This window comes from Zalophus californianus, chromosome 10 (genome assembly GCF_009762305.2).
Source record: "Zalophus californianus isolate mZalCal1 chromosome 10, mZalCal1.pri.v2, whole genome shotgun sequence".
Taxonomy (NCBI): Eukaryota; Metazoa; Chordata; class Mammalia; order Carnivora; family Otariidae; genus Zalophus; species Zalophus californianus.
The window spans coordinates 3,791,066-3,811,246 of NC_045604.1; the positions used below are offsets into that span (position 1 = coordinate 3,791,066).

General features: G+C 43.6%; 1 protein-coding gene across 1 annotated transcript in view; it reads left to right on the top strand.

Moving 5' to 3' along the window:
* Nucleotides 1–8,020: 8,020 nt before the first annotated feature.
* IFI16 (interferon gamma inducible protein 16) overlaps nucleotides 8,021–20,181 on the top strand; it is a 96,881-nt gene continuing 84,720 nt past the window's right edge. Inside the window, exons 1-6 of the mRNA XM_035722176.1 lie at nucleotides 8,021–8,462; nucleotides 12,642–12,926; nucleotides 13,859–13,995; nucleotides 14,515–14,682; nucleotides 15,730–16,146; nucleotides 17,554–17,742. Of these exons, the coding sequence (XP_035578069.1) occupies nucleotides 12,662–12,926; nucleotides 13,859–13,995; nucleotides 14,515–14,682; nucleotides 15,730–16,146; nucleotides 17,554–17,742 (1,176 nt within the window). The 5' untranslated portion in view covers nucleotides 8,021–8,462; nucleotides 12,642–12,661. The remainder of the gene's footprint in view (nucleotides 8,463–12,641; nucleotides 12,927–13,858; nucleotides 13,996–14,514; nucleotides 14,683–15,729; nucleotides 16,147–17,553; nucleotides 17,743–20,181) is intronic.

Here is a 20,181-nt window from a genome sequence, read left to right on the forward strand (position 1 = left end):
TCAAAGATCAGTTGACTGAATATTCGTGGGTTTATTTCTGTGCTCTCTATTCTGTTCCATTGGTTTATATGTTTGTCTTTATACCGTGTGAAGTAAAGAAGCCCCCTCCAAATCAATTAAGTGTCTTTGATAGTGATACTGCTAAAGTTGAGAACTCCATTTCAACACAAGATTCAGGAGAATTGTCCGAGCAGGTAAGCATTTTTTTTTTAATTTTTAAAATTGATTTCAATTCAACTATATTTAACACACAATCTTATATTAGTCTCAGGGGTACAATATAGTGATTCAACAATTCTTCACATCAGTCAGTGCTCATCATGAGAAGTGTACTTTTAATCCCCATCATCTCTTTCACCCATCCCCCGCCCACCTCCCCTCAGGCACCCACCAGTTTGTTCTCTGTATTTAGGGATCTGTTTTGTTTGTTGGTTGGTCTCTTTTTTGTTTGTTTTTATATCTGAGTTGTAGGTTAGGTTGCTTTTTAAATAAAAATTTCATCTCATATTCTTCTGTTTTCTGGGAATACTACAGTTTGCATATTACATCCAAAAAGTAAATAAATAAATTTTATAAAATTTACTTATTATATTTTTCTATATTTGCTAAGAATATTACATTTTATAACTAACACATTTATAAGGCAAAAAAAAGTAAAACTTCCTTTTTCAAAGGGCATCATCTGCCAAAGCGCCAGATACAGTCTCTTTAATCCAGGAGCGAGCTGTGTGAGGGTGGTTGATTTGTGTGCTGTGAGCCACATGGGGCGGCGGGGGTGGGGTGCTCTGGACCTCACCAACATGGGGGTCTGCATGCTGACTGTGACTTCCAGAGGGCCCTCGCTGGGGTCAGCCTCAGGTGATGCAGGTTGGTCCCACAGCATCTCTGAAAATCAGTGAGTCCTATGCCCTGGAGAAAGGTTTATTCGGTCCCCCGAAAATAGCTCCTTTCTGCAATTCTGTCCCTCTGAAGGGGAGCATTCATGGCATTGGTTTCTCTGGAGGAAGCACCATTGGTGATTTATACAGAGGGGCCAATATTTTCAAGAAGCTTCCCTATCTCTAGCTACAGTGAAACATCTAGGCCCATCCCCCTGATCTGTAGGTACACCACATTATTACTTTTTCAACGGTATTTTCCCATTCTCTTACGTGTGTGGATTCCAGACCCATGTGACCCAAAGAGGGACATGCAAAGAGCAAAAAGTCAGAAAGTAGTGAGTGACAGGGCGCCTGCGTGGCTCAGTCGTTAAGCGTCTGCCTTCGGCTCAGGTCATGATCCCAGAGTCCTGGGATCGGGGCCCGCATTGGGCTCCTTGCTCCTTGGGAGCGTGCTTCTCCCTCTGCCTCTCTCTCTCTCTCTCTCTCTCTCTGTCTCTCACGAATAAATGAATAAAATCTTTAAAATAAAAAAATGAAAAAAAAGTGAGTGACATCTACCCTATGTGACAACAAATATCACCTAAAGAAATTAAATTCCTAAAGTCAATATTTAAAATAGAGCAGCTGACTCTGTTTCTAGGGATTGCAGAGTAGCCTCCCCCCAGAAGCAACACCATGACTCCGTCCTAGGACGGGAGGTGACAGCTTCAGGCTTGGAGCAGCAGGCTGCACAAGGATAAGACCCCTGAGGGGAAGCCGACTCAGCAGTAAGCACCGCAGGTGCCCGGGGTGGGTTTTCCGGCTGCAGCCGGGGAGCAGGTGTCAAAGCAGAGTCTGGCAGCCACACCGGCCACGGCGGTAAACATCAGTTTGCGTGGCACCAAAACAGCTGGCATCTGGAGAGAAGAGAGCTCTGCGGAGGGCGCCTCGTTCACCGGCTGAGTCCTGGGATCTGCACGTATTGGGGCTCAGATCAAGCGAGGCCCAGGAGCTGCTATGGGGTTGAGCGCAGAGAGGAAGGATGAGGGAGCGCTCAGTGCTGGCTAGTGGATGTTACTACAATAGAGACACATCTTTCCAACCTGGGCAACCAACTAACCAAGCAGGGAGGCTGCACATGCGGGGTAAACATCACACAATGGACAACTCTAGACCCATCCTACCAAGACCAAAAGCAAGCCTCAACCTGATTCAGAAAAAAAAAAAAAAGAAATGAGTCTGAGTTGTGGGTTTTCCCCACTTTCATTTAGATATGATTAATATTTAACATCATGTAAGTTTAAAATGTACAATGTGATGGTTTGATACATGTAGATTTTGGGAATTTATTCCCACAATAAGATGAGTTAGCCCCTCCATCACCTCACACGATTATCTGTGTGAGTGGTGAGAACACTTAAGATTTACTCTCTTAGCTACTCTCAAGTAAACAATGCAGCCTCGCTAACTACCGTGCCATGCTGTGCATTAAACCCCCAGAACTTATTTCGCACCTGGAAGTTTATATCCTTTGTCAGTTACTCAATGCTGAAAAGTTGGCAGGCTATCCTCCAAGATGAGGAGCAAGACGAGGGTGCCCGCTTTTATTCATATGGTGCTGGAAAAGCTCGCCAGAGTGATCAGGCAAGACTAAGAAACAAAAGACATCCAAATTAGAAAGGGAAAGGTAAAATTTTCCTTTTTTGCAGAGGATATGGTCTCAGACATAGAAAATCCTAAAAACTTCACCAAAAAACTTCACTATTAGAACTAATCAAGGAATTCATAAGTTAATAAGATACAAATATCAACATACAGATATCAATTTCGTTTATATACACTAACAACAAACTATCTAAAAAAGAATATCCTACTCACAATATCATCAAATAACAAAATATTTAGGAATAAATTTAACCAAGAAGGTGAAAGGTCTGAACATGATTAACTGTAAGAATTTGTTGAAAGAAATTGAAGACACAAGCAAATGGGAAAATATTCTGTGCTCATGGATCAGAAGAACATATATTGTTAATATGTCCCTACTGCCCAAAGTCAGTTATAGATTCAATGCAATCTCTATCAAAATTACAAAGGTGGTTTCACAGAGATAAAAATTTTAAAATCCTAAAAATTTTGTTGGAACCACAAAGACCCCAAATAGCCAAAAGTAATCTTGAGGAAGAAGAAAAAAAGCTGGAGCCATCACACTTCCAATCAAACTACACTACAAAGCTGTGGTAACAAAAACACTATCATACTGGCATAAAAATAGACACATAGATCAATGAAACAGAATCAAGGACCCAGAAATAAACCCCTGTTAACTAATATTTGATAAGGGAGACAAGAATACTCACGGGGGGAAGGCTAGTCTTCTCAATAAATGGTTTCGGGAAAACTGGATCACCACATGCAGAAGAATAAAATTAAACTCCTATCTTACCACACTCATAAAAATGAACTTGAAAAGGAATATCGATGTAAACATGAGACCTGAAACCATAAATCTCCAAGTAGAAAACATAGAGAAAAGATCCATGACATGGGTCTTGGCAACATTTTTTTAGATATAACACCAAAGCACAAGCAATAAAAGCAAAATTCAATAAGTGGGCCTACATCAGATAAAAACTTCTACATAGCAAAAGAGACAATCAACATAATGAAAAAGCAACCTAAGGAATGGGAAGAAATATTTTCATGCCATATATCTGATCAGGGATTAATATCCAAAATATATGCAGACTCCCACAACTCAATAGCAAAACAAAACAAAAATGAAAACCCCACAACAGACAATCCAATTTAAAAATGGGCAGTTGAACTAAATAGACATTTTTCCAAGGAAGACATATTAAGAGCCAACAGGTATATGAAAAGATACTCAATATCACTAATCATCAGGGAACTGCAAAGCAAAACTGCAATGAGACATCACCTCATATCTGTTAGAATGGCCATTATCAAAAACACAAGAGATAACCAAGGCTGGTGAAGATGTAGAAAAAGAGAACCCTCCTGCACTGTTGGTGGGATGCAAACCGGTGCAGCCACTGTGGAAAACAAGATGGTGCTCCTCAAAAAACTAAAAATGGAACTACTATATGATCCAGCAATCCAACTTCTGGGTGGTGATAACAGGATATCAAAGAGATACACCTGCACCTGCATGTTTACTGCAGCGTTAATCACAATAGCTGAGATATGGAAACAACCTATGTGTCCATCGATTGATGTATGGATAAAGAAAATGTGCATATACACAAAAGAATATTAATCAGGCATGAAAAAGAAGGAAATCTTGCTATTTGCGACAACACAGATGGATCTAGAAGGCATCATGCTAAGTGAAATAATTCAGACAGAGGAAGACAAATACTGTCTGATCTCACTATATGTAGAATCCACACACACACACAAAAGCCGAACTCATTGAAACAGAGTAGAGTGTTCTTTACCAGGAGCTGGGTGGGTGTGGGAAATGAGATATTGGTCAAAGTATTCAAACTGCCAGGTATAAAGTGAGTAGGTTCTGGGGATGTAATACACAGCATCATGATTGCAATTAACAATTATGTATCACATACTTGAGAGAGCAGACCTTGAATGTTCTCAGCACAAGAACGGAATGGCAAGTATGTGATATGAAGGAGGTATTAGCTAAGGCTCAAGTGTCAATCATTTTACGACAGGTAAGTGTATCAAATCAACACACATGCCTTCGAGGTACACAACATTATGTGTCAGGCATGTCTCAGTAAGGCTGAAAAACAGTAGGGGCACAGGAGAGTAAACGGTGCTGGGGGACATTGCAGATGGCTGAAGTAGAGATATAAGCCCTTGCGATCCAGCGTGACACCAGAAAGACTGAATCCTGGGAAGAAGGCCCAAGGACCGGAGTAGGGACTGTTATAAAACACATGCTAACAAAGCCCCAAACCAATCCCTGACATGCGTCCAAGTGTGAGTCATGACAAATAAGTAGGACTAGGCAAACAGCTTGGGATTTACACAAATCCACCTTAACAAAGCCTAAGCCAAGCTCTGACATAGTCCGAGAAAGCTGGTTGGAGACGGGACGAAAAGAGAAGCTTGGGAAATATCTTGGCCAATTTATCAGAAATTCATAGCAATTCAAAAAATGTGTTTAATTAAAGCTTCAAATTATAAAGCAAAGCCTAATAGCATTAATGCAGTATCAGATAAGCCAATAATCACAGATATTTAAAACCTCAGACACAGTAAGTGATAGAACAAGAAGAAAAACACCAGAAAGGAGACTGAAAAATTACAACCCTACATTCAACCAACATGATCTTATTTTCATTTAAAGAACACCAGAAAAACAACTCAATGGTACATACTCTCTTCAAGTGTACATGGAATGCTCACCAAAGTAAGATGTATGCAGGGACTTAGAGCGAGTCTCAGTAAAACTCACCTCTGAAATCTTAGAGTATATTTCATGACCACAGCAGGACTAAATTAGAAATCAACAATACGATATGTAGAACATTTTCAACTTGCTTGAAATTATGTAACGCATTTTAAAATAAGCCATTACTTAATACATGCCAAAGATGATTGGGGACAATAAAATTACACCCCATAAGACCTAGGGAGCCAAACAAAAGCAGTGCTAAGAGGGGAAAAAAATGTTGCTTTAGGTGTTTTAATTTAAAAGAACACAGTACTAATATAATTGATATACATTTATGTCTTACAACATTAGAAAAAAAGGAGCAAAGCAAACAATAAATAGTATATAGAAATAACAAAGCTATAAACAGAAGTCGATACACAAATTTGATTTTGTATATTGTAAATCACAGGTAAACAGACAAAAGAGTAAACAGCAAATGTACAAACAATAAAATAAAGAACATAAAGAAAATTAATACAGGAAGTGTTGGTTCTTATATTAATTCAGGTGGCTGCTAACTTGATCACTTGGTAAATGTGTAAATCAATTTGGCTGGCTCAGGCTCACTCAGGAAAGGTTTTGTTCGGTCCTCAAGCGCCAGAGGTGGGGAGTTTTGATTGGACGATACCCAGCCTGCTGTCCCTCCCACTTTCTTCTCAGAGACTACAAAACGCTCTATACTTTGATCTGGATCCCAAGGTCTAATATGGAAGTTAAGGACCTGCCTGGTATTTCTTAGTGTAGATGCCCTTCCACCTGCCCTAGATCCTCCCCTTAGGAGACCTCTCATATCAGCAAGACATACAAAGGGCATCAACCTGGTGGCGACTCTTGACTGAGGATTTTAAGTGATTCTTTCAGATAGTACTTGGGAATAGGACTTGAGATGACAGGAGGTCACACACATTTTCCAGACATTCCCCTGCCACCCTCCCAATACTAAGAGTTCTTTCATTTCCCAGTTGGCCAATACCATTACAACAATGAAGCCTGGCAAATTCTGGAACCCTGGTCTTTTTAGTGGGTTGAGAGCCTGATAAATCACTGTGTATCTCTAGAATGGCCCAAGTCACTGATTGTTGGACCACTGACTAAGAGTCAGGAAAAGGCATATTTGTTTTTCATCTCTTTGGTGCAGCTTTTAAAATTCTAAGTGCACAGATGTGATGAGGGAGCTGAAAGCAAGCTGAGGACGAAGCACAAGCTGACACCCTGCGACCCCCACCCCACCCCCTGGATCTGTGTGACGTTCCTCAGGCACTCCCAGCTGCCCTAAAGCTAGGGGACGGAAGGAAAAAAAACAAATGGTTAACAAAGATCACAGTCTAGCAAGACAGGAATCTCCCTCGGTTTACCAATGTCTTAGTGATTTACAAGGAAAAAGCTTTCTTATCAATAGGCTAAGTTTCAGAGACCCATAACTCAATTTCCTACAGCCCTAACATCACGCCCCCGCCCCCCCGCCCCCAGCTTCCAGGAGTGATGTGGGAAACCAAGGCAGAAGGGAATGTAAACAAAGTTAAATTTCTTTCTGACCTGCAGCCTATAGACAAGGACTTGAGATAGGAAGACAATAACACTCCTCTAGGAAACTCCCAACTGTCTTATTGTTAATGCTTTGCTAGACGGAAAAGCTACCTTAGCCTGACAATAGCCAGGCCTCCAGTATCCTAAGGGTCCTTAGCATATCAAAGTCCTCTTGGACGCCTCCCTTTTTCCTCACCTCCCCCAACTCCGGAGCATATAATCAGTCACTCCTCACAACCCCACTGCAGCCGCGTTTTTTGCGCCCAGGACACGGGTCCTGTCCCCTGCTTTAATAAAATCATCTTTTTGCACCAAAGATGTCCAAGAATTCTTTCTTGGCCGTCAGCTCGGGACCTCACCAACATTCTAAAACTACACTGTAAAGATGTAGGAGCATTGCTCCGACTTCCCTTTGTTTGGGCCAGTAGCCTGTGTGTTTGCTCCTGGAGAAACAATGGAGGGCATCACCCCACATAAGTTAGTTTCTAGTACAGGGAAAAGAAAACATCCTGAATCATGGATATTTCTGTCCTCTGCCTCCTGGTCTCTAGTTTGGGGCCCTCTGACCTCCCTAATGTCCCTCAACTCCTAAGAGAGCTCAAGTCATCCACATAAGCAGCACTAAAGTCTGTAATGAAGAGTCATGACAACCTGCTGGTATTTTTGGCGCCTGCCAGACTCTCCTTGATTTTGCCCGACTCACTCCTGCATATTCAAAGGTTTTCAAACCTAGACTGCAACTGCCTCCTGCACAAACCTGGTTTCAATGAACTCAATCAGTTTTCTTCTCCCTTCACATGCCCTGGTCTTTGGGACTCCTTTTCATTTCATGGCCCCTTCCTTCCTGCAAGTCAGACAGTGGGTTACCCCCATACTAGATGCTGATTGGCTCCATTTATTTGATGTCTCAGGGTTACAATTCTCCAAATGGTATCTGTTGTAAAATACAGAAAAAACACTGTAGACAAAGTATTCACTGGGCCCTCAACTCTTCTAGAAGCTTCCTGCTCTGCCAGAATTTGAAAGAGTTATTGCTGTAATGATATGAGCCTATTAGTCACTTGTGTTTACCCATGAACAATCCCCCAAGATCTCCTCCTGCCTTGGTTGCTATGTGAACAGAAAGGGAGGAAGTTGGGGTTGGTGACTCACTCTTCCTTCATGGTCTCCGAGCCTCACTTAAGGGACTCTGTCATCTACTGACCCACACTGAAGTCTGCTGGTTCAGAAAGTTCTAATGTTGTAACTCCTTTCAGACATTTGTAAAAATAAAATAAAATAAGTGATAATTTAGCTCTGATTTTTCATTGTGTCTAAGATGTGTAGGAGAAAGCTGTTCAGCTCCTCTAAGGAAACACAGAGCTAAAGCCCTGGATGGGAGGAGTCTCAGATTAAGTTTCGTAATCTCTGCCTCTCCGGGCTGAACTCAAGGCGCGGCAGCCGGGGGTGGCTACTCTGTGATGCTCACCACTGCCGTTTTCTTATCTCAGAAATTATTTTCTTAGCATTTCAGAAGATTGCAGTATCCTGCAGTTCAGTTTCTGAGAGCTTTACTGGTTTATCTTCTTACTCAAGTCAAGCAAATACTGATTGCTCCCTTTCTGAAGAAGATCTCAAGATCCAGACTACTGGGGAGAATCTTCAGTGAGGTGAGTCCGGTCAGGACTTTTGTAGAGGAGATGCGGGTACTTCCTTGATATCACAGGATCACAGGAGGCCAGTGAGTTTTTGAGTCGTTCGGGGAGGGGGGAGGAATGGGGAGTGGGGCCGGTATCAACTGTATCCTGAAAAGTGAAAATCTCAGTGCCTTCTTCCTAATCCTTCCACTACATGGGACGATAACAGGTATCTTTGACTGTTGCGGCTTTAAAATTCATTCTGTGGGTGTTTATAGCACGAGTTGATATTTAGAAGCGGGCCTTGGCTTTCGAGCCTGGAGCGGGCCCAGGGAACTTGGCGGCTGTGGTGGGAGCTGGGGTAGGGCACAGGATGGTGGGATGGAAAAGTATTATGCAATGATATTAAGTAAGAAAACACATCTGGACAGAAAACTATATTCTGTGGTATTATCCCAGTTTCACAAAACATGAGAACATACACACACAGGAGAGCGTTTCTCAGGTTCATGGGCACGCTCACTCAAACACATGGTGCCCTAGCGCTTTCCTGTGGGCCCGCTGTGCCTCAAATGGCGGGCCAGCATTTCAGGTCGTGGCAGACACACTCCCCGGGTTCCTCAAAGGCTGAGGCAAACGGTGGTGGAGTTTGTAGAAAAGAGGTGGTTGGAGACAAATCTGTAGCCACAGTTTGGAAAATGCTTTAGTCTTTCTGCAGAGCTTGGTACACAAACATTTCATGTGCATTTGAGAGAAATGTAACATTTTAAATATTAGCTTCGGAATTTCCCAAGTGTTAGATCAAGCTTTTTATTTAAGCTGAGCAGTGTTACTCAACTTTTCTAAGTATTTTCTGCTTTTCTTCTTGCTTTGTTCAGTAACTAACATATGCTAGAAGCAAACTATAATCATGATTTTGGCCATTTTTCCTTGTAGTTCTCTCAGTTGTTAACCTATATGTATGAATCTATAGTGAGAAATATGCTACATAACTCTTCATAATAATATGAATAACAAAAGTTCATAATAAATAATATGTATTTATTACTCTTAGGCAAATACATAATTAAAACTGTTGCATCTTTCTGGAAGGTAAACCTTCAATCATTGTGCAGTGAAACTAGTTCTGATTAAAGTCTTTGTCTTAAGGTCTATTTAACTCTACACTGACACACGTACTCTGTCTGCTCTCTAATGTTTCCATGTAGAACCTCTGCAACAATTTTTTTTAAACTTTGAGTTACTTTTTGTCAATGATACATACGTAGATTTTTTTTAAATCCATTTTAGAAATGTTGCCTTTTAGTGGTTTATCCCTTTATGTACATTAGGTGAAGTGTTGTATTTTGACTGACTTAAAACGTTTACCTATAGTGTTTATTCTGTGCTTTCTTCTTCTTCGCCAATAATTTTAAATTTCTATCTCCAACCCCTCCTAACAGGCTAGTAGCTCAGTAAGCACAAATCCTTTCTTCCCTGTCCACCCCACCATGTTGATCTACTTCCTGTTTTGTTTCTCTTCAGTTGGGGCCTTATTTATTTTTAAAATATTGAAAGAGTCAATCAAGGTCTTGTTCTCTCTTTCTTTTTTGTCAGCAGCTTTTTTTTTTTCTTTCTTTTTTTCCTGACCTCTTTTATTTTCCAGGGGAATACTGTTTCCAAAACACTGCTTCCTTGGTGTCTTTGTGTTGCAAATCTGTTTACCGTGTTGGTCAGTATCAGAGATTCATCTGTAGTACATTGCATTTCAAAGCCTTTTGAGCTAGATACAAAATTCTGGTTTCCAAAATTATTTTTTCTTCAATTTCTATTGGCCAATGCCTCTCTGAAACATTTGGGTTCACATGAGTTTTGAAATTCAGAATTTGAGTGACTTAGGAAAGGCTGTCTAATGCACACACCACATCTTGTGTGTCATATAGATGATGGAGTAAGATCTGAGTCCTGACTCAGCTCACAGGCACTCATGGTTGTGTAGCAATGTTGTGGGAAACAAAGGCAAAAGGAAATGTAGATACAATTAAATGTGCTTATAACTTGCAGCCCATTGACAGATACTTGAGGCAGGCAGAGAGCATAGGTATTGCTTTGCTAGAGGGAAAAACCACCTTAGTTTAACAGTAGATAGGCCTCCAGTGTCCTGTGCGTCTTCTTTAGCATATGAAAGTCCTTTTTCGAGAACTTCCCTTGAACTTCCCTTATCTTTATTTCCCACAGCCCCAAAGTATATAATGGGTCACCCCTCACAACCCAGGGGTGCAGCAGATCTTTCTGCCCACGGGTTCTGTCCCTGTGCTTTAATAAAACCACCTTTTTGCACCAAAGACGTCTCAAGAATTCTTTCTTGGCCATTGGCTCCGAGACCCAGCAATTCTGCTCAAAACCACATCAGGAAGACATGGGAGAACTTGCATTAAGGTGGAATTAAAAAAAAAAAAAATCTACACAGGCTCCTGAGATCTCACATCAGATATTTTTCTAACAAAATCTGTCATCAAATTGACACACACGTACATGTGCAGTCATACACACCCACATAACTTTTGTTTTCACAATTTGGGGAGATTTCAATAGTGCAGATATGGAATTTGGGTGAAATACTATACGAAGGTACTCCATGCCAGTTTTGCTGTTGAAAATCTGATTTTGAAACTTTGTAAGTGATCTACTCTTTTTCTCTGGAAGTCAAATTTTTCTTGCTGCTTTGGATATTCTTCAGTTCCTCTACATTATGTCCTGATGTGGGTTTTTCCTTTGCTCTCCTATTTGGCACTCTACTGGCCAATCCCTCTGAGAATGTTCATGTTATTTTAATTCCAAGAAGTGTATCTCATTATTTCTTTCAATATTTTCTCCTTTTCATTTTATATTTTGTTCTTTTAACAACAAACAGCATGTGGGTGTGGACACTTTGACCTGTGGCCTGAGAGGTCTCACATGCATTTTCTGTCTTCTATTTCTGAATCCATTCTGTCTTCTTGTGGGACGGCTTTCGATCTCATCTTACAAATCACTCACTTACATTCGAGTATGTGGTCACATGATTATATTCTAGGAGCTAAGTCTTCTGAACTCCATAGTCTAAGCTATTAACAGTCATCTTCTGCTTACTGAGTCATGTGTTGGGGGAAGATACGAGAGGAAAAAAAATGACAAAAGTGACATTTTTCACAAATACTGATTTTCATAAGCTGAATTAGATTCAGAGTTTAGGATACTATGTAAAAATATCCAACATAAGAATATGATTGGATTTGGGCTGAACACCTCTGCACATGTACATAATTTGGCAGAATTTGAAGTTACATTATACTAGTTTCATGAAGACCATGTATTCTCTAGATTTACCTTTCAAAAAAAGGGGGGGGGAAGGAAGTACATTCCATACAGAGAGCCTGACATAGCACGATGCAATGCATATTTCTGGGACCTAAATATGAAACATGGACAAGGGCAGAAGTCAGGAAGAGACATTATTCAAGGCCTCCAAGCCGGGCTAAATATCCAGGAGTACTTCCTAAGGAAAACAGGGAACTACTGAATGATTTTGAGACGGCTAGAAGTATGGCTTATGGAGAGATAACTGAGTAGAGAAATTAGCCGGGAGGAGGAAATTCAAGCAACTCTTAAGTAATTCTGGCCAATCAGGGCTACAGTACTGCACGAGAGAGCAGGTAGACCAGGGCACAGAGGACACGGAGAACATGGCCCGAGCCCCAGGGAGAGAGGACATGAGAAGGGCTGACTAGGGAAGGGTCGGGTGTGCTGGGCTGGTACCCAGCAGGGAGGGGGACGGTGGGAGGACAGTCACAGGGAGTGAGAGGTGACAGAGCCCAGAGTCAGCAGGCGGACATCCAGGGAGAGACCTCAGCCCCAACACAGGATGGGAGGAGGGAGCAAGCGAGCGGGGACTCTGACCCCCTACAGCCCACACTCCACACGGGGCAACAGCAAGGCCTCTTTCCCGACCTCCTGCCACCACACCCACCCCCAACCCAACTCAACTATCATTATTAAAAGGAAAGAATTTCTTAGAAGTCCCGAATACAGCAGTTCTCAACCCACAGTGACACACCTGGAAATTAAGTTCCTCTTTGTCACACACACTCAGGGATGACACCTTGACATGGGCCACTCATTCACATAGACACAGCCAGACTTTCAAATCTTCTGGAGAAAGGTGTAACACCGTATGGTATTTTTCTCTTGCAGGCTCAGCCACACCTGGAGAGATGGGGAGTGAGTACAAGAGGATTATTCTGCTGAAAGGACTGGAGCTCATCAACGACTACCAGTTTAGCATAGTTAAGTCCCTACTGGCCCATGATTTGGGACTGACTTCAAACATGCAAGAAGAATATAACAAGGTCAAGATTGCTGACCTGATGGAAAAGAAATTCCCAGGGGCTGCCTGTGTGGACAAGCTAATAGACCTCTTCAAGGACATGCCACCACTTAAGGACATTGTTAAGCAACTTAGAAATGAGAAGATGAAAGGTAATAAGGAAGATCCCACACCTGACTGCTCCACCCTGACCCCCCCCTCCCCAAATTGAGTAGAAGAGCACTTGGTGAGGGTGGCATACCCCTTTGCCAGTGCGTGACTCAGCAGCGGTGACCATGCAGGATGCAGGGGCCAACAAGCTGACAGCCCTGGACCTTCCCTTTCCCGGGAAGGGGACTGACTGATTGATCTATGCTGGAGGTTGTGTTAGGCGTGAGGGCAAAGAATGAAAGATAGAGGGAGCCCATGAAACCCTGAGGCTTCCAGTGCTTTGGAAATGTTAGAAAATCACAAAATAGTCACTAATTTTAAAATAATTACGTTTAACCAATGAATGTGCCTATTGTAACACTATTTGCCACATGATCATCTGCCTTCTGGTAGCAAAGGTACAGCGTGCTTAACATAAAACCTACCTCTCAGAGAGGCGGACGACTTGCCCCTGGTAAAATCACCGTGTTGAAACAAAATTTTAAAAAATCCAAAGGCCGATGTCGCCATTTGGTCACCTCACCGATCTGTATCCTATTTCCTTTCATTGGTTTCTGTTATTTTAATAGATCTTTTGAAGAACTTGACCAAAGCAGTCAGTATCATGAAAACCTTGGATTTTTTTTTTTTTTTTTTTTTTTTTTTTAAGGAAATGATGGGAGAACAGGCGTGGGAAAGGATGGGATGGCAGCACCTCGGAATCCAGAGGATGGGGAGGAGGTGCTCGCTGCCGGGGAGAGAGTTTGGAAACCACGGAGGAGCAGGTCGCAGTCTCCCAGCCTGCGGTCGCGCCGTGGGTCCCCTCGGGCCAGGCCGGCTCTGGCAGGACAGGCAGACTCGCGGGTACCTGGATCCGCCGCGGGAGCTGAGAGGACTTAGCTTCGACAAGGCTTCAGCTCTGGGTTCATTGTGTCCTCCTTGTTTTTGTTATCAGTTGCAAAGAAAATGAAGACAACAGAAGAAACTCCAAAGAAAAAGCCGCAACAGGCAAGGGTGGGTCCCAGGGCACTTGCCCCCACCACAAGTAGCGCTCTGCTGTGCGAGAGAGCGGAGGGGACCACTGCGTCTCAGGTAAGCCTGGGGACGGGCAGGAGGCTTCCGGGGGCCCGAGGAAGGAGCTCTGCCAGGCACTTGCTTCTTTATCAGTATTCTATCAGCGCAGATTTGCCAAATGGAGGCATTCGGGCCATCTGCTTCGTGCCAGGCAAAAACGTGGAGAACGTTTCCGTGACATAAACATGATGACATCACCTCCTTTATACAGACGAGCTCGCAGCCAGGCCGGCCACGCGACTCGCGCACCCTCGCGCACCCCGATTTTCAGGAGGCTGGAGCTCTTCCCGTGCCAACGCAGGGGCGGCTCCAGCAGTGGGCTGTCTGCGTCCGTGAACATCCCCCCCCCCCCCCCCGTGGGCTGTCAGCCCTGCCCCCTCTCCCCCACTGCCTGCCTCTAGGTGACAGCCGGCGACACCCTGGAGTTTCCCAGGACGCCACCTTCCCTGTAGGAGGAACCTGCAGCCAAGTAATGAAACTGTGTGGTGCTTCTCTTAGTGCTGAAAACCGCTAACAGGAACGTTAAACTACTTTCAGAAAAGAAAACCTGTCGCCAAAGGAACGGCTGCGGCAAAAAAGAACAAGGGGTTCCAGCCGCAGACTCTGCCGGTCTGCCATTCGGGAGCCAGCACGTCGGCAGCTGTCGGCTTTCTTCCGCCGCCCCAGACCTCGTCGTCAGCTCCATTCGTTTCTGCCTTGCCCGAGGTACCGCTGCCCGTTTATCCTTGCCAGGTTTCCTCGCGCCCGGTGGCCGCCCCTGCTGTCCGTCGCAGGCGTCCCAGCTCCCTGGGGCAAAGGGGCCTCCCTTGTTCCGGGTAACAAGACCTCCCTTGTTGGTCCCATGAGGAGAAGCCACAGCCACATAAAGTAGGATGGTGCTCGCCGTGTGGACTACCCCAGGCCAGACCCGTCTTAAGTACCTCCGGACTTGGGGGGGTAAATGGCTTGGCTCCATGCCCCTCCATGTTCTGGGACCCCAACACCCATCCCTGCCGGCCACACTTCCTGCGCAGAGGGGGTGGCTTCCCCTTCCTGACAGGACTCGGCCGCTGCTCACACAGACCAGGCCACGGTGAGAGAGGGGATTAGAGGTGAACACATCTGTCCTCCTTTTTTCTGTTAGAGAAACGTTGTGGCTACATGGTTCCGGGCACATATCCTCTACGGAGCCAAGTAGAATAGGGAATTTGGAGCCACTAACAGCACTGTTTCTTGTGCAGAGATGACATGAGCTGGACCCTCACCATGGCCCCAGATACACCGAGAACCCTGAATCTTTGTGGCTCGTGTGGGTGCTGGTCCCCACCTGCAGCGCTCTTGGCGTTGTTTGTTCACACTTTTTACTTTCTTTAGTCGTTTAAGACTAAATGGGTGGAGGATCTATTTGAATGAAATATCTGAACCTGTTCCTTTGGTGCTTGAGGGCAACGCTCTGGTCATCCACAGTTCTGTGCCGCTCTTGGGAGGATCTGGCTTTAATTCAGAAAGACGCTTCTGTTGAAGTGAGGGTGTTTGGACTCCTAGGCCACTGTCTGCTACCTTATACTTTTGCTAGATAAGCTACCGGTTCATTAGCTTTTCCTTTCTGTTAGGCACTTCCTTTCTAGCCTGGCTCCAGCTCCAAATATCTGTGAGGGTCGTTGTGGTCCCGGTGTTATAATCAAGGTTTCATGCATGAGAAAATGACCTGACTGGTGTTCCCTGTCCAGACTTGTAAGTTTGTTTCCCTGTTTCTGTCCAACACACAACCAGATGATGAAGGGCCAACATCAAGCTGCTCCTAGAGGACGTGTCCTTCAGCAGGGCCCCCTGACTGTCCTGGTACTGAAAGCAACGGAGCCATTTGAATACGAGTCCCCAGAAGACGGGAGAAGCAGAATGTTTCATGCTACAGTGGCCACTCCCAGTCAGTTTTTCCATGTGAAGGTTTTAAACAGCAACCTGAAAGAGAAATTCACAAAAGAGAATATCATTACCATATCAGATTACTATGAATGCAAAGGAATCCTCGAGATAAACAAAACCTCATCTGTGTACGAAGCTGATCCTTTCCAGTTGATCGTGGTCCCAAACAGCATCACCAAAAGAGCAAACGAAACTCCCAAGATTGATAATCTTTACAAGCAAGCATCGGGAACATTTGTGTATGGCTTATTTCTGTTACATGAGGTAATCCCATAAAATTGTTTTTATTTTCTCTGTCCACACCTGAAAGTGAATGTTTTTACTTGCCAAGCTCTGTGTACTGACTCAGGGGTGGAACTCGGCTCCTAGCCCACTCTCTTGACTACAGCTAGGGGGTCAAGTGTGCCACACAGCAGGAAACAGGACTGGTGACCTGATAGTCCTCTACCCGAGATACCTTCATGCAAGTTCTTTGAAAAACGAGTCACTAGAAACCTTGCTATTTCACCAGTAATGATTATTTTCAACCTCCGTGAGCAAGGACAGCACAGGGTATAAATGAGTATGCACATGCTCATATTTTTGTATCTCTGAGCTCCTCCACGACTGTATACATCTTTTTTTTTCTTACTTTGAATAATAGATTGCCCTAACAAAGATTAATTCTGGCTGTGACACATATTCAGAGTAATAAATATATTGGCTTGTATTCTCCTACGTATGAATACCTTCAACATGTAGGCAAATAATATAATCATTCAAGGCTGTCTCCTCTAACCTATTTATTTAACACATTATTTATGAACAGTTTATTGAAGACTAAGGTTTCATATTGTGTGATATTTGGAAGACATGGCAATCTAATTCCATTATATCCCCAAAAGGGGGGAGGGATGGCATGGACAGTTTTACTGATATGTCATGTCCAAATTCAGGGTACTGGTTAGTATGATGCATTCAGTTCTCCCCAGAATTTACAGACTGTCATGAACTCCCCTGGTATCTCATAGGATCTCATATGGTCTTATATGCTTCATAGCCCCATATGCCTGTCTTCCAGGATAGCCCCTTAATTTACTTCCATTCCTTTCTTACACTGTCTTTCAGAGACTATGGTTAAAAATGTATTTATAGAATTGATGAGTTATAACTTAAGAAAGTGAACTGCAGGATCCTGGTCAGTGGAGGTAAGATTTGGAGAAGGATGGGTAAATGGAGAAGGTTGAAAAAAGAATTAGTGAGTCACTGGAACCTTATTTGGTGTATAGGTTCTTTATAATCGGCTGGTGAATAGTCGTGGTCATGTCCATTCCTTTCTGCGTAAGGACAGGAGCTAAAGGAGTCCACCAGGGCTCCGATGCCTCTCTCTGATTCCAGTTGTTTTAAGGAATCAATGCTTCCCTTGCGGCGAAGCAGTAGAAAATAGGAAGAAAACTCATTGTTCTGGAATTGCCAGATAGAAAATATCTAGAACAAGAAAGGGGAAGAAAATACAAAAGCAGGATAATAAAAGGAAAGTTCTCTGATAAGACCTTGCCGAAGCTGTGTGTGTATTTGTGCCCTATAATTGCTTTTTTATGTCTTGGATTTCCTGTGCCACCAGGTGCTTCCTCATACATATGAAAGTCACTACTATGACTTCAGAAACTGAATGTTGCATTTCTGTTGCAGAAAAAAGTGAATAGGAAGACGACAGTATATGAAATACAGGATAATACAGGAGTGATGGAGGTCGTGGGGACCGAGAGATGGCACAACATCAAGTGTGAGAAAGGAGATAAACTTCGACTCTTCTGCTTTCAACTGAAAACAATTGACCAGAAGCTGAAACTGACATGTGGAACGCACAGCTTCATCCAGGTGGGAACTGCATAGAGGAACGTTAGTTTGCCAATAGAGGCAAATAATTTTGTTTAGGTTTTGAGAGCACCAGATTCCTGTTTTTGGACGCATAAGAGTCCAGCGGGTGGGAGGAGAACACAGCCATGCCTTGCATTCATTTTTAAGTGGAGGATTTTTAAAAGGCTGTGAGGAAATGACATTCACATAGATTTCAAAAGGATAAGATACTTACGCTAAATAAGGAAATATTTGAAGACATTAGGAAGGCAGGGAGGCTACTTCTCATAATGGTTGAGAGCAGGGCTTTGAATAGGACAGACCTGATTGGAATCCTGGCCTGACGTTGGGGAGGTAGCTTGACTGGTCCTCTGAAAGGGTCACAGTCTCTACGTCGTTGGGTTGAGGTAAGACCATGCATGGTTAAGTGAGACCATGCACATTATCTAACTGCCGAACACCAAAACGGAAATCAGTCTGCAGTAGGTACTATTTTTCTTAGCAACGTAGACATTGGAAAGAGTTCTAGGCAAAAGAAATGATGCGTGTGTATCCCCAAAAGTGTGAGACAACACGATTTACGTACAACCGAAATGCCATAGATGTAGAGATGGATGGAAGATGAGGCCAGAGAGTAAAAACAGGAGTCAGGGGGTGTATTTGGTGTACTTCTTTTGTCAGAAATAAATGGAAATGGAAAATTCATTGTGAAAACAAGTAACCACTTGAAAAATTTTATGCGGAAGAATGCCTGATGACTTTGACATCTTGGCAAAAAGTAGGCTAGTAACTCTCTGGAGGGATGCATTAGGGAGAGGCCAAATTTGGAGACAGGGACAGCAAGCAACAGCCGTACTTGGCAGTTTAAGGATAATTCTTAAAGTCATGGGTGTGAATGATATTGCCCAAGAGAAATAATAACATAACAACATGTATATTTAAACGAATAAGAAAACACTTAGCTGAGCACTTACTGTGTGCTCGGCACTGAGACAGTGATGAAGATACTGAAGTCGTTATTCCCATTTCACTGATGGAGATACTGATTATCACTATCATTGAAAGATAGGCGATAGCCCTACTTGGCACTGCCTGTACCTGCTGCAACCGAGATTCCTATGCTGGCCCAGGGGCTTTGGCTCCAGAGTCAGATTCTTGGGCTCAGTGGGCAGATCAGTCACATAAGGGTGCAGCTTTGGGAAAAACTGGTCCTTGAGAGTGGCCTGAGGGGAAATATACCACGCAGGAACAAAACAAGTGAGCACAGAGTTCAGCAGTAAAATGGAAAGTGTGTATAATAAGCATCAAAACAAGTTTAACGAAGAAGAGGGGTCAACCGAGCACATGCCAGACACAAATGACCGAGGGGGTCCCAGGACCTTGAATAACTGTATCTTAGAGCCAAAGGCACCACACTGTCGTGCAGTGCACATCTTGGCCCGCATGACACCACACTGTCTTTCTCGGGCACATAGGAACATACACACACATAGAGAGGTCCACCGTGGAATTCCTGATGCACTAATCAACATTAAACTGAGCGCAAATAATTAAAATATTTACCTTTTGTTGCTTCCTGTCACTTTTCTGCTCCAGTGAGGACTCCCCTTCTTTCCCAGTTCCTCCTCACCATCCTTGTGGAGCTGTGCAAATGGACCCGTGGGGGCAGCAGGAGATCTCTCCTTTAGGCTCCAGATGAGGAGGGCTTACAAGAAGGCGGTGCAGTGCAGGAGATGGGAGAGAGAATGAGCAGCCTCCGAGAGAGGACATGGGGTGTTGACGGAGCTGGAGACACACTGCGGGTGGAAGGAAGAAGAGCAGCAGACCTTCAGTGCAACCCCTAGGGTCTCATTGTGTTCTTTCTTCTCTCTCCTTTAAGGTCATCAAGGCTAGGAAAAGCAAGAAGGAGCCAGTCGGTTTTGATTTGAAGGTGGAATTTGATTTGATGCACTCCCCTCCAGATCACTTCATGGGCTTTCATAGTGATATCGTTAAAACTGAGGATTTCTATTAAAAATAGATGCAGTAGAAATAGCCCAGCATATTTAAGGGCTGCATTGTAGATTATATTTCTTTATTTTATAAAATTTACTTGTATTTTTCTGTATTTTCTAAGAATATTACATTTTACAACTAACACATTTATAATGCAAAAAAAAAGTAAAACTTCTTTTTTCAAAGGGCATCATCTGCCAAAGCGCCAGATACGGTCTCTTTAATCCAGGAGCGAGCTGTGTGAGGGTGGTTGATTTGTGTGCTGTGAGCCACATGGGGCGGCGGGGGTGGGGTGCTCTGGACCTCACCAACATGGGGGTCTGCATGCTGACTGTGACTTCCAGAGGGCCCTCGCTGGGGTCAGCCTCAGGTGATGCAGGTTGGTCCCACAGCATCTCTGAAAATCAGTGAGTCCTATGCCCTGGAGAAAGGTTTATTCGGTCCCCCGAAAATAGCTCCTTTCTA